The sequence below is a fragment of the Anser anser genome (genome assembly GCF_964211835.1).
Source record: "Anser anser genome assembly, chromosome: Z".
Classification (NCBI taxonomy): domain Eukaryota; kingdom Metazoa; phylum Chordata; class Aves; order Anseriformes; family Anatidae; genus Anser; species Anser anser.
Window position 1 is genome coordinate 2076276 of NC_139723.1, and position 14249 is coordinate 2090524.

Below are 14249 nucleotides of genomic sequence, written 5' to 3' on the forward strand. Positions count from 1 at the left end.
AATCCCATACAAATGTGGCCTGGTACAAAAAGCTGTTTTAATCCAGTGCAGGTGCTTACTGTGATGTATCTGCTAACTGTTATGCCACAAAGTCTAGATATCTGAAGTGCCTGTCTGCTTAATTTCAAGCTGTCAGGCTGGAGTACTGTAGAGATTTTTTTCTGGAGGAGTGATACCTGCTCTCTGCCTTTTTTTCTTTGGAAAAAGTGTGAACAGTATATCCTCTCAGCCAGTCGTTGCGACGATGATAAAAATTTCACAACCCTTCTCCCTGTTTACTTAGTATTGCTGTGCCCCAGATATGACAATGTGTGCAGATCCGGGAGAAATAATGAAATCTATGGAAAGCAGGCACACAGGAGAAAAAAGGCATTATACGATGGCAGCTTTATTCCCTGCTGTTGTTGGACTGCAAATGGGTACCAAGTTTGCAACTGAGGCTGAAAAGCATTTAAACTTTGTTTACTAGACAATAAATAATACAGAAACTGTTTGCTGAAAGTTGAAGATGAGAGCTGCTGTTGAATTCTTGCACTCTGGCTGGTGGTTGCTTCTTTTGCGAGTTGTCCTCAAATAAGCGATGAGTTGGTGGTGATTTTTTTTTTTTAAGTTCTAATTTGTCTCCTCTGCTGAAAAGCAGGACTATAGTATATTCTAAAGAGGCTGCGCCATCTCAGAGATCATGCAGTAACACAGTCAGTTAGATGGCAGTGGCAGAATTGGGGAAGCAGGAGATGATGGCATGGCACTCATATCCGTCTGTGGGCAGCTGGTGGCAGCAAAGCTTTGAAGCTGTTTGAAGCTGGTGACATCCTACATGGATCTCTGGCATTTGTGGAAATGCCAGGAAAGGATCAGGGATCTGGGAGGGAAGAGAGGCTGGAGACTGACTTTACAATTTTCTGTTTTCTCTCCTGATCATAAACTCCTGTTGCAAAGGGTCCAATTCCAAGAGGGGTCATCATGCTTTGAATGCCAACTCTTCCTTCAGCCTTTCAAGTGCTAAATGCCATTGGGTGCTCCTTTTGCTCATTCCTAGAATCTTGTCTTATGCATTGATTTGCTTAATGCCCAAAATCTGCTCTGAAATGTTAAACTTCAACAATTTGTTAGTTTGTTTTCAGGCTTGCTACTCCCTGCAGGTTTCCTAGCCCTCCTGCTCCTAGCATTTGTATATCTGTGGATCTTGCCACTTTTAGGTTTTCAAATACCACAGTAGGCAGGTTAGGAGATGATGAGAAAACAAGTGGTGCGGAGAAATGCACGTGACATGGTGACTGGTTGAAGTACATTGTTTATTTATTTCTCCAGAAAAGCACATAAATTCCATTAAACACCTATTTTTCATCTTCTCTATATAAGACATCTCAACTATTTTTTCCTGCTTTGTTTGTAGGATTTAATATAAATAGTATCATTTGTGATCCACTGTACTTTGTATGTCATGAGTACTCAGTGGGCAAGTTAATATTGCCTGAAGACTGGCAAAATTGTGTGCTTCAGGCCATTTATTTTTTTCAGTTACCATTCCAACATTACATTAATCATCTGGATTTTGTGTTTAATTTTAACAATAGTTTATTTTCTTTTTTCCTTCTAGGGCATCCCCATTAATTATCATTTCAGCTGATGAAGTTTCATTATTTATTTCTCAAAAGTAAACTCACCTGAGGTGACTGAGGACAAGCTGATAGGTTTTTCTGCAAGGTCTTTTATTGTAAAGTAACTGCTGTATACATACAGTACACAGTCAAAGTTTTTGCTTTAAATACGGATGTTTGTTTTACTGAAAAAAATGGACATTTGTGTAAATATTTGCCTTTGAGCAACTCTTTTTTCTTCCTGCTATTCTACTCGGTAGTACGATATCAGAACATGCAAGCCTCCAGAAAGTGAACACCTCTAAGTTTTCAGTCAAAGTATAATTTACTGTGGTCCAGAATAAATATGTGCTTTTTTTTCCTTCTGAGACATTATGTATGCTGGAGCTTATTTAAAATGAATGTAGAACAGACTATGGTAGTGGTAAGACATTAAAATAACATTGTTACAAATTACCCTACATTGTGATTCTGCATATTCATGGACCCACCCCATCTTCATTAGATGGCTGAGCTTTAGATCTTTTCCAAACTTCCAGCAGTTTCTAATAAACAAGGAGGGACTCTTTTTTTCCATTTCAATGAAATGAGCAGATACTGAGAAAACCAGCAGTGGACCCTTTTCAGGCTTTTCCCTGGATTTTTTCCCAATTCCCAGTTCACATATCACTCCTTGCCCACTGTACACTCTTTTAATTCTTTTTATATTGTTTTGCTTCAAATGCCAAACTGTTTCTCTACAATGTGTAATTTTCCAAAAGCACAGTTTGAACTTTTATCCAGGAGAATTATGTAAAAAATGTTTTTGAAAGTCTTTCTTCAATTTATTAATATTTGATAGACTTCTTGAATAACTGCAGCTACCGTTTGAAATGTGCATGTGTATGTATACGCATTATCTTTGGAACATTATTTAATCTTATATGCTCTAGGCAGGATTTTTTTGGAGCTGAAATAGCAGGACTCGTGACATGATGATGATACTGCGCTTTTTGGTTTTGAGTGTTTGTAGTTCTTTCAGTCATCATCTTGGTCACTACTTTGGGATTGAATCCCAAACTGCTTCCAAGACAATTTGCTTTAAACATTCAAATCCTGTGAATAATGTTGCCCAGATCACATATATTACTATTTTCATCTTGATTGCTGCAGATTCATGTTTTGAATGAAAGATTTCAGGCAACCTACACTTTCTGGCTTACATGAGCACTGGGCCTAATGTTCTTGTTGTCCAGATCAAGTTCTTTAGGAAAGAAATTTCTTTTAGGAAAGAAATTTTGTCTAAGCATTGAGCAGTCAACAGCCATCAAGTATTTCAGATTTTAGGGCTTGATCTTCAGCTGGTGTAAATTGTCAGGGTTTGGTTGACCTCAGGATAGAGATAGCAAAATGCAGGTGCTGAGAATCTGGCCTGATATTTTCAAGTCTTGGAGCAAGTTACTCTTCACAAATAGTGTCCCTAACAAAACAGTTTCTTTTGCCTTATTTCATAACAAGTTCGGTTAAATTGCTGGAATCCAAAGCTGTCTTAAACATGTGATTGATTATTCCAATAGTGCACTGTTTGGGCAGCAAGTACCAATGGTGAAGGCATGCCTTTAGTCCTCTGCTCAGCAGTCTGCTTGACCAGGCCCAGGCAATTTAATGTTAAAACTATGTATGCATATTTGGGTATGGAAACTTCAGAAGAAACCCCTTTTGATTTCCATAAAACAAAAAACATCAGAAGTCCATGACATGACCATTTTGAAATTCGAAGTGTTTTTTTATGTGCTTGATCTAAACATGTTGGTAATAACTGTAAGCATAGGAAGAAGAGGTCAGAGCAAACAGTCTGTTTAAAGAGGAGCTGGAAATTTTAGCTTAGTAAACAAAGGAGAGAGTAATACTCCTCTAACCAGTCTTTAGCAACGTGCAGTTACGTGTCTAAACTAAGGTAGTGGCATAGGAGGAGGATACAGGAAGACGATATTCTTCCTCCTGAGAAGAATGGAGTAAGACCGACACTTTTAGAGAATAGTTCATATTAGCCCTAAAACAGAAAACTGGGGCTGGAATGCTGAATTCTTTTAGATCAATATTTGATTCCTGTTTCTTTGCAGTGCTTCAGCTAGTTCTTGTGGTGACAGTTAATATGTTGATGGTGACATCTTTGAGGTTACCTTCTGTAGTCCTGCATTGGAGGTGCAGGTCTTCTGGCAGTAGAAGCAATTACAGCTGCTGTCTCTTGGGCTTGCCAGGTCTGGACAATAATTAAGTGTAAAATCATTATCTCTGTTTGTTTAGGTGAATGACTTATGTAAGAATTACAAGATCATCACATGCTGTCAACACAGGACTGGGAAGCTTCCAGAGGCAGTGAAATAAATCTAAATGCATACTTTGGTGCTGAGACAGTGTCCTAACTCAGAGTGGAGGTGATCTTGTAAAGCTAGCCTTTTTCCTCTGCCTGAGAACATGTTTATTGTTATCATAATCTTTTCAAGGAGAAAATGAAAATGATGTTCTATATACAGTAAAACATCATGTTAAGCTTTACATCTGCTACATTCAAACCAATGTATTTCAGAACTGCAAATGAAATTTTAAATGACTGTAACTTCAGCAGAACTCCATAATCTTTTATATCAGTGAGTGAGAGTGGCATAGACATGTATTGAAAGATAAATTTTGATGTTACTTTAAACTTTCAAAACAGAGCACCATATTATTTTGATGATGCACTCATGTTGGCAATGAGCGGACAACAAAAATGTGAGTCTAATTTAGATGAGTATCTCAAAAGTTCAGATGTTTCACTAATCACAATCCTTCACCGTTCACTTTCTGATTTCTCTGTTTCTCTCCTCCTAACCTGAGTTAAGAATTTTTACAGTAGCAGGTAAGACATGTTTCCAAACACCTTCTTTTCAGGCTCTGAATAGTGGGGCTATTCTTACTGAAAGTAACTCTTTCTTTCAACAGATCTACCAAACTCTTTCCTTACCCTTTAAAGATTATCTGAGCTTTGAGCTTTCACTTATTTGAGCTTTGGGCTTTTACTTTTGATTTGTTATCCTTCACATCACAAGTAGACCAGACCTTGAAGAATTGCATTAATGAACACACACTGTTAATTGCAATTGCATTCAGCATAGGTAGAGGGTAAATGCTGGTAGAATCTCTGGAATTTAAAATCCAGCTGTAGAGTCATGCTCAAAGTTTGTTTGTTAGTAGAACTTCAGGACTATTCTGTCTAACTTAGCTATTGCAATCAGCTGATGGACAATACAGCAAGATTCCTGCTTTATCCTCTGCTGAGTGGCATTGGTGTGACTGGATACAAGAGAAATGCTAACGAGACCACTGCCAACCTCCAGTATAGTTCTGTCTTGCATGAAGTAAGAAACTCTCTTGTTTAAATATAGTGGAATAGGATAAAGGCGAAAACAAGAGGCAGCCGAGGGAAAAATTCCAGGATTTTCAAAGTTGAACTTAAAGCAAATGCATCTGGTGGATTCCCATCATCTCAGTGCTTAATCCCACAGTCTGGGATTCTTAATTATTTAAGCCTCCTACCAAAATAATGTCAAGAAAGTTACACCATTATTTGGCATGACTTTTTGTCTCTGAATGTATCCCCATGAACAAACAAGCTTCCATCCTTTTAAAGTAGTATGTTTGCTTAGACTATGTATGAAATGAATATCTAAAACTGTATACTGTTAGCCGAAAAGGTACCATGCAATGAAAATTTAAGTGTTTGTTTCCTCCCACTAGACGGCCCTTCAGTGAAATGGCATGTCACTCCCCTAATGGGCTCTATTGTGTTCATGTTCCTATTTTATTTGGAGTGTTACCTTCACTGTACTGAAATGTGCAGTGAAGGGAAGATCAGGAAGGAGCTGCACTGAGCAATACCGTGCAACTTAGCAGGAGAAAGAGAAAATAAATAGTATCGGCCAGAAAATTTTCCTTTGAACTATATAAGAATTGCCATTGAAGTTCTTCTCTACTTCACAGAAACATCTAGCACCATTTTTTCCCTAGAATTATTATTACTATTCTTGACTTTTTTTTTCTGATTTTATATTTATGTTATAGCACTGCAGTAGTTCATTATATTAAAAAAAAATCCTAATTCTTTATATAGGTCGTAGTGCCAAAAAGTCACAGAAGGTTCAAAATGATTTTTATCAACTCTCACTGTATGTTTGAGGAAGAACAGATTGTTGTAATATTCATGCTCACAGGCATGGAGTCTTCATAAACAGTGAATCGTCAGTGTTTTTGTCCACATGTTTATATGATTTCTATTGTGCCTACTTTCTGCTGTTTTAAATATTGAATGCTCAGTAGGCAATAACATTTTATTGCTTCTTTCTTTAATAATCATGACCACAAATATCATTTCTTTCTGTAAAACACTAACCATTTAATAATGATGTGGTTTTCTCTGTATTTTAGAAATCCTCATCCTGATTTCCACTTGGGCATCAGCAATTATTTTCAGTCCTGTTCTGCATGCACTGTTCTCTGTGATAGAATGCACACATAAAGACCCATGTTAGCAAGTAGATTTCAGAGATGAAATTATAGCATTTGTAAGCAACTGATTATTTTTTTTAAATGCAGTCACTGAATGTGCTTTGCCAGGTAAAAAAAAGATAAAAATGAATTCCAGTTTAAAAAATCAGTTCTGATTCTGTAATGTAACCCTGAGATGTGATGTCCATGTTAAGTTGTGCAAGCTCTGTGAGAAAGCCTGGTCCACCTGTTCCCTTTCAGGATGGTATGAGTAATATCCAGGTGTTTTTATTTATTGTTGATGATGCTAAGGGTAGAAGACGTGCTGGTACCTGTCTGTCTGGCATGCAGTCAGTCACTATTTAAAATAACTAAAAGTCTAGGACCTGAAGAGTTATGAGATGGTTTCACGGAAGGGTGGGATCTTATAAATCATTAAGCTCACCCTGAAAGGTTTTAATCTCTTCAAGAGTCTTCCCAGAAGTGACGAGACCAAATGGTTATGGTACTCCACAGATGGCACCCTTCAAGAGGGAAGAGCGGTTGAAACAACCTGACCCTTTCAGTTCGTTACAGACATAATGGAGGAGGCCAGTTTCAGATCACCCAGTGTGCCTTTCCAGGTTCTCTAGATCATGCAGCTTTACCTCACGATCTCACTTCCAAAGTCAGCCTGAATGTAACAGTATCATCATGGTCGTCTGACCTCTTTCCATTTCCCTGAGAAAAAGGTAAAACAATTACTTACCCACGTATCCATCACCAGGTCCTGAAGCCTGAAGACAGGGGTTCAGAAGACCTGGAGGAGATCAAAAACCTCCAGAGCTGGATTAGTGTAGTCCTGCTGTCTTCTTCTTAGTGACCTTCCCAGAAAGCAGAGGTTAGAGCCTAGGAGGTAACTGGTGAGGCCATTAATCCCCAGTGACATGTTTTTGGGTAGCAGCCAGGCAATAGGATGGTATTCAACGGCCACTGTCTGCGTGCCCTCTCTGAGAGGTACTAATGAATCCTGCCAGTAAACGGGAAATGCATTTCCTACTGGCATGTCTGGGTCTACTCTGCTGGTCTCCAAAAGGAGGTCTCCACAGGTATCACAGCCTGGCACATGGCCGAGGCTTGCACTGGGGGATGACACGTGTGACTACAGATGGCGATGCTCTACTCTGGAGGACAGCTGTTGGTTGAAATAATCCGCAGCGGTTCCTCATGGAAGCGTTCTTCCCCTATTAAAGTAACAGAGAGCTATGGGTTTGCTACTAAAGCCAAGGAATGGTAAGGGTGATTCCTCACCAACCTCACTGTCACTGATGATTTTGTAGCCGCAGGTAGTAGCACGCAGAAAGAGCGGTGCATATGTCTGGTTGCGGTCAAGTGACAAGATCAACAACAACAACATCTTCTTACAGCTTACCCGGTATATACTGTGGCTCTCAGGCAGAGATGGGGTGGTGTCCTTTCTGTGTTTCCATCACAAGTTAGCCAGGCTTTGTCTCAGTCATTTTGCTTTGCAAAGAATTTATCATACTCACTTGCACAGCAAGGGGTATTTATGGAAGAGCCTTCTGGAGTCTCTGTCTTTTCCAGACAGCATCTCTTTGAAGTCTCAAAATTTACTCATATTCTTGATAAAATGCTCCTGTGATTCTTGTTTTTAAGACCTGTCTCTTTCCCTCCAACATAGTTATTAATAGGACAGTTATCTACCATAAGCAATTTGGAGCTTTATTCTCTATATTAAAAATGTCTCCTTTCACTTAAAGCTCTTTCTTTTTCACTACTTTAATTCCATTAACTTCAGCAAAGTTTACTTTTGAGTCTGGCTTATTTATTCTTCCTGCTTTCCCTGTCTTTTGAAATGTTTGTTTTGTAAATGCACTTCAACCTAGAGGAGAGAGAGGTTTAGGGTTAGAGATATAATCCTTTCCTAAATCACCCTATTTTATCTCATGGGATCAGAAGCATAGCCCACTAAATAAAGAGATTCAGACAACATGGTTTGTATTCAGGTTTTGAAGTGAATTTAGCTCCACAAAGTCTAGAGGAAACCATTTACTTCGTTTTCACCAAATGAAAAATATAGTTATAGCTGAAAATCATATACAAGAATTAAGTATAATTATTGGCCAAGCACTACATCAATCTGTAATCTACAGTTCACTATGAAGTAGGAGGAGGACATGGTTTCAGTAGTTGGGTTCATTCCCTTTTGTAAATTCAAGTCAGACTTTCAGCATCAATTTGACATTGCTTTTGCAGTTTACGCTTAAACCCATCCCCTAGCAAACATCTTGCTTTTCAGATACCTTAAGCCTTCTGTAAGCAAACAAATCACGGAAATTAAATAGTAATAAAGCTGTTGATAGCTTTGTATAATAAATTTTATCTACTATTTAAATGGCAATTATTTCCAGAAACTTGGCAATTGTAGCCATACAAATGATGAAATTGATTCCAGTCACAGCCCATCTTTCTTTGGAAAGGAAATACCAGTAGTGTTTGAAAAATGGATTATTAAGAGCCTTGGTTTGCTCAAGGTGGCTCATATGTTGTATTTGCTAACACAGCATCTTGCTGGAAGAAAATAAATGCAGCTTTTCCCTAGCCCAGATTATTTTCTCCACAAATCTTTGGAGCAGGAAATAAAAAACATCTAATAGTTCTGAGGCATGTGGAATTAGTTTAAGAAAAGCTGAGCCCTGATCCTTCTGACCGCCTCCACTTTCCTGTGCTGTTTTGTCTATTCCTGCCTCAGAATATGTCAACAAATTTTCTTTAAGTTCAGAAGGTACAGGGAGGGTGGAAAGAGTGATTCTTTTTCTGTCTCTTTCTGTCTCTTTTTTTTTTTTCCTTTTCTTTTTGTGTGTGTGTGTTTGTTTTAAAGGGATGATTTAAAGCAGATGTATTTTCAAAAAAGGTACAAGTTTGTCTTGTAAAATATTTGTAAAGAAAAATAGCCTCAGGACCTCTTAAAGTAAACCCTGTTGAGTTCTATAGATATCACAAAAGGTACTATTTTTGTTACATTGACATAATTCTTTTCTCACACAAATTGATTATGAATCAAGATAACGTTATAGAGAGGACTGAATCTAAACTGAAGAGGCAAAGCTGATACGTATTTAAAAAGCAGACAAATATCTGTGATTTCTATATGGCTTATTGCTTACCTTTGCTGTACTAGAAAACAGATTAGTCTTATTTCTCCAGTACTGGAAGTATGTTTTACATGAATGAATAGAAGAGATATCTCTTTCCTGATAAGAAATGAAATGCACTGGATATATGCTGCACCTCTTTGGAAGCTGTATACCTGAGGACAATAATGTTCTCACTGCCCAGGCTTCAAGGATGTCATAAATACTACAGAAATTATATCAGAAATAACTCAGTGTTGCTGTACAGCACTGGATGTGGTTGCTGTTGGTGGCTGTGATTATGGTCATCCACAAAAACATTTCTTTGTGATGTAAATAATTATTACTCTTAACCGAGAACATAAGGCTTCTCATGTTGCTTGAGAAACTGACTTTTCTCTTGTCTCTGAGTTGTTTTGTTTTCTTAAATTACACTCCGTCACTGTAAGTAGTTTTGCCATCCCTGTCTGTCTCTCTCTCTCTCATGATTGCTTATTTTTTGACAATCTGTATTTTGTAGATAAATTCTTTCAACACCTTTACAAAGAAATCTTGACAAAATAGTTGCAGAACCACTGTCACTAGAATAACTTCAGATGAGTTAATGTTAAATGATGTTTTCCTCATCCAAACTGGTTTATAAAAACAGCAAAAATGACAACAGAATAAGTGAACCAACAGACTGGCTGCTAGTTAAGCATCAGAAAAAGAAAAATGAAATGCAACTTATGCTCATTTCTTAGGTACTGGACTTTGGAGTCAATTACAGAGAACAATGTAGTATGTGAGTTTTGGTGGCAAAATGCTAAGCAACTATTTTATCAAATATTTTGCTGCCTTTTGCAAGTCTTGAAATATTTTTCATTACATTTCTTATTTTGAGAAAACACTAATTAAATTTGAACTAGATAGTGTAATATGTCATCGATCCATTGGAAATGTTGAACATACGTTTTTGACTTTCCATGTAGCCCAGGAAAAAATAAAAAATTGTCAATTTTGTCTGTGGGGCCTCATTTTAAGCCCATCTAATTCTAATTTTGTGAGAGTACATTTGGCTTTGTGTGGACTTGATGCTACAGCCTGACAGGGTTTAGAGACAGAAAGCTTTCAGGGGAGAAAGAACAGACTGTCAGAGCAGGAGGAGGCCCGGGTGAGGGATGGTCCATGGAGGGCATTGATGTGCAGCGCAGCACCTTGTTGGTGTCATCCACACCACCGATAGATAGATGGTTCTTCTAGGAGGCAAAGTCTGCTCGAGTTGGCAAACAGGAGGACAACATTTGCTGTTGGCAAATCTGTCAAAGACTACAGTAAACATCTTAATGAGGGTGGGAACTTTTGGGAAACAAATGGTCACTCTGTTTTTGGAAAAAAAAAAAACATTTTTAAGGGAAAAAAAAAAAGAATATTGGTGTTAAAGAAGAGAAATTATGGTTAGGCTTTTATATTTCTGTAAATTGATGGCTTTAAATCTGATAGCATGTTGAAAACCGAATAAGTAAGGAGATAATCAAATGGCTTCCTAGACGAAGCCTCTCCTGCACCTTTCGTGCATTGTTTGTGGCTGCCATTTTATTAGCTTCTTGAGCCATGCACTGCACTGACCGTACGGTAAAGGCAGTCGGAGCTTTGTCTCCCATACATTTCACTAACTGGAATATTAATACAGAAAAAAAGGGGGAGGGAGAAGCATGCTCGCTGTGCAAGCAGAACGGCAGGCGGTGTGGGCGCACAATCGTGGCTTGTCTGGCGCTGCCATGCACGTGGTGGGAACCAGGCCTCAGACCAGGGCGTGCAAGACTCTGGTTCTCCGCGCAGAGCTGTTATCCACCTGGCACACGCATCCGCGAGATAACAGGCATCCTGAGAAACTGCTTTATTCCACCTCCTGGCTCTTGCCGCGTGAGAGGCTGCACAACGTAGGTAGTCGGCACCCTCGACACGTTTATAAACTGGAGGCCTGGGTTACTGAAATGCATGTTTAGAAACTGATGCAACAACAAACAAAACCGTGTGGTGCTAAGTATGTATACAACATCTATTTTTGATATACACTGTTTAAAGGACAAAGGGATAAGTCTGTAACACATGCACTTTTAAAACTTAATGGATGGATGCATGTCATGCTTCTTACAGCCAGGTATTTTTTATATACAATTACTTTTTCTTTTTTTTTAGGACAGTGAAAAAAAAGGATTTATGAATAAACTGTATGCCATCCAGGAGGTGTGTGTTAGTGTCCAGAACGTCCTTGATGAAGTGGCTTCCTTTGGAGAAAGGATAAAGAAGTAAGTGCTGCTGTGGGTGCTGTATTGCTGTCTAGTACTGTTCATATTTCATCCAAGCTGAGGAGCAAAGTCTTAGACCCCTTACCCTGTCCCCTTTTATTTTTATTTTTACTTTATTTTTATTTTTATTTTTTTTTGTGGGAGATTCCAGTTTTGGCCAATCTGTTGTTAAAACTCATCTTAATTTACTTTGTTCTGTGGCAGCCCTGAGTTAATAACAATCCAGTCATGTTAATTTTGGAATTTAGAAATGTATTAATTGTGAAAAAAAAAATCAGAAGTAAGGCACTGAAGTGAAACAGAAAGAGAATCTTACTGTAAATCCTAACAGTAGTTACTTAAAAGTACTAATAAAAATGCAGTTTTGAGAAAGGAAATAAGCAGAGCTGAATCAGGGTATCAGAATTTAAGGACATATGTATGTTCAGTTGCGGGAAGTGTTCTATTTATGTAAGTTAGCAAAACCTTTCCTCCTGGATTATATGTAATTTATAACAATTTATACATGATATGTAAGAATTGCCAACAAATTTAGACCTTAAGCAAGAGAGGTTTTGAGATTTATGACAGGAAGTTTGGTGTATTTTTGGCATGGTCACTGAGCAGCAGTCTAAGGATTTTTATTTGAGATCAGAAGGGTTCCAGAAATGCTGTCAGCTGAGAAGCAGGGACAGAATTGACTTGGCTTTCTGCCCTCCAAAAGCTGAGAGCAAAGCCTTGCAAGATGAAAAGTTGGGAGCAGAGCATTCACAACCTCCTTTCCACTGTGGGCAGGAAGGGTATGCAGAAAGGTGACCTGCAAGTCGTACAGAGTTAGAAAACCTTCACAGGAGACTTTGCTGTAAAGTTTCTGCCGATGCGCTCAGCACATCTTAACGGAAAGAAAGCTGTGTGTTCCTGCTTGTTTAGGGTATGCTCTATGAGCACAAGGCAACCTTTTTTTTTTTTTTTTCCTTCCTTTTTTTTCCGCTGCTCCGTGTAACGTGCCGTGCCTTGGTGTTCCCAATTATGAGACCACAGCTCGTGCAAAAGGATATGGCCCCAAAATAAATAATGTGTGTTTTAAGAGGATTTTAGAAAATTGATATGCTGGGTGGAGGTCAGCCTGCAGGGAACATAAGAGTCATCTCTCCTCGTGTTCTGCATGCTTTTTTTAATCTATCAGCAATGGCAAACATATCAGAATCAGGACGAAGAGAAGGTTGCCACTGATGTGTTTAAGAGCAAAAGCTCTAATGGGAAAACCTGGGAAGCATTCCCATGGGGACACTTCCAAACAGGCCGCATTCACAGCAGCAGAGGCAGATGTAAGCACATTATATTGCACAAGTTTTCCAGACAAGTAAAATGAGCCTCTGTGAAAGAAGTCTTTTATCAAAAGGCTGCTTAGGGAAGTTGCCTTGATGATTAAGTTTCTTGAATCATGCACTTTGGAAGTGTGGCTTGTTCTATTATATACCAGATGAGAGGAACAGAATTTTCTAAGCAGAGTGAGACCGAATCTTCCTATAAATCTTTGTAATTTGTTCCTAAAACTATAATGGGAAACCTGTACTGAATGCTGTGCTAACACAGCACATAAGGAGGTTTGCTAAGTGAGGAGCCAGTGTTCCCACACATGGTGTGTCTGTGATCCATTGCACAAAGCCGAGTCACAGGAACATGAGCAGACCCTCAACCTTCTGTTCATCCCAAATGCATGCAGAAGAGGGGAAAAGAGCAGGTGTCCCCTGAGGAGAAAGGGAGTGATCCTACACCAAGTGACACTACATAATGTTCACTCTGGAGACATGTCAAAATTGCCAGGGAGAAAAGAAGACAAATAAACACAGGAAGCCAGAGCTCATTATGAAAAATATGGCTAGCAATTCAGATAATTGCAATTATTCAGCCAGAGAAGCCAAAATAATGTAATCACGCTGATTGGGCATATAGTTAGTGGTAATACTTTAAAGAGTATCATCAAGCTACTTAGAGCCAAAGCCACATTTTTCTTCTGGATAAATGTCATGCTACACCTTTGACATGGTGGTGCCTTCAAGAAATGATCCCACTTAGCCCAGCTCCCTTTCACTGGTGATCCCGTGGGGCACGTATTAATTGGCCATCTGGCCTTTCTCTCTTCCTTGCTTGCAGAGGTTGGAGGGCCACAGCATGGCTGTTTCAAGACTCATTAGCTTTCACCTCCTCCCTGTCCATACCTCAGCCTCTGTAAAATGAGGTGATCAGCAGTTTTTTATCACACCATAGAGTTTTGGACTCTTATTAAGGACACTTTTAATATGGGGCTTTTTTGTAAAGTGCCCTGAAACTCTGATGGGATCCCAGAAGTCTTCTTCCTTTATTTGTAAAAAATACGCATTTGATTTGATTTTATCTGGAACGATCAAGCTTTTTTCTTTAGCTTTTCCTGTAATGTACTTTATCTTATGCCACTCCCTCGTATTTACTTTTTTACCTTCCTTCCTTTTTCTCCTTTCTCATTTTCCCACTCAGAGTAGGTGTTTTTGTCTTTCCTTCGTCCCCTGCTGTTGTATTATCCCAGGTTTTAGGACCAATTGCTCTGTCCCCTCCTTTTCCCTAACACTTTACCTACGCCTATTCTGGTCAGGGAAAAATGCGTGGAAGATGAGGATCTGTGCTGCCTGCACCAGTAAATTTGCAGAGACAGAAAATGTTTGTTTTGTCCAAAGCTGAAACTGGGGGCAAGGACTGAA

General features: G+C 38.8%; 1 protein-coding gene across 12 annotated transcripts in view; it reads left to right on the forward strand.

The window, feature by feature from the left end:
* Nucleotides 1-14249, forward strand: part of MCTP1 (multiple C2 and transmembrane domain containing 1) — a 277914-nt gene that overhangs the window by 256185 nt on the left and 7480 nt on the right. For all 12 annotated transcript variants that reach the window (XM_083816846.1, XM_083816848.1, XM_083816843.1 and 9 more), the window contains one exon: nt 11423-11532. In XM_083816846.1, coding sequence (XP_083672972.1) covers nt 11423-11532 — 110 coding nt within the window. The remainder of the gene's footprint in view (nt 1-11422; nt 11533-14249) is intronic.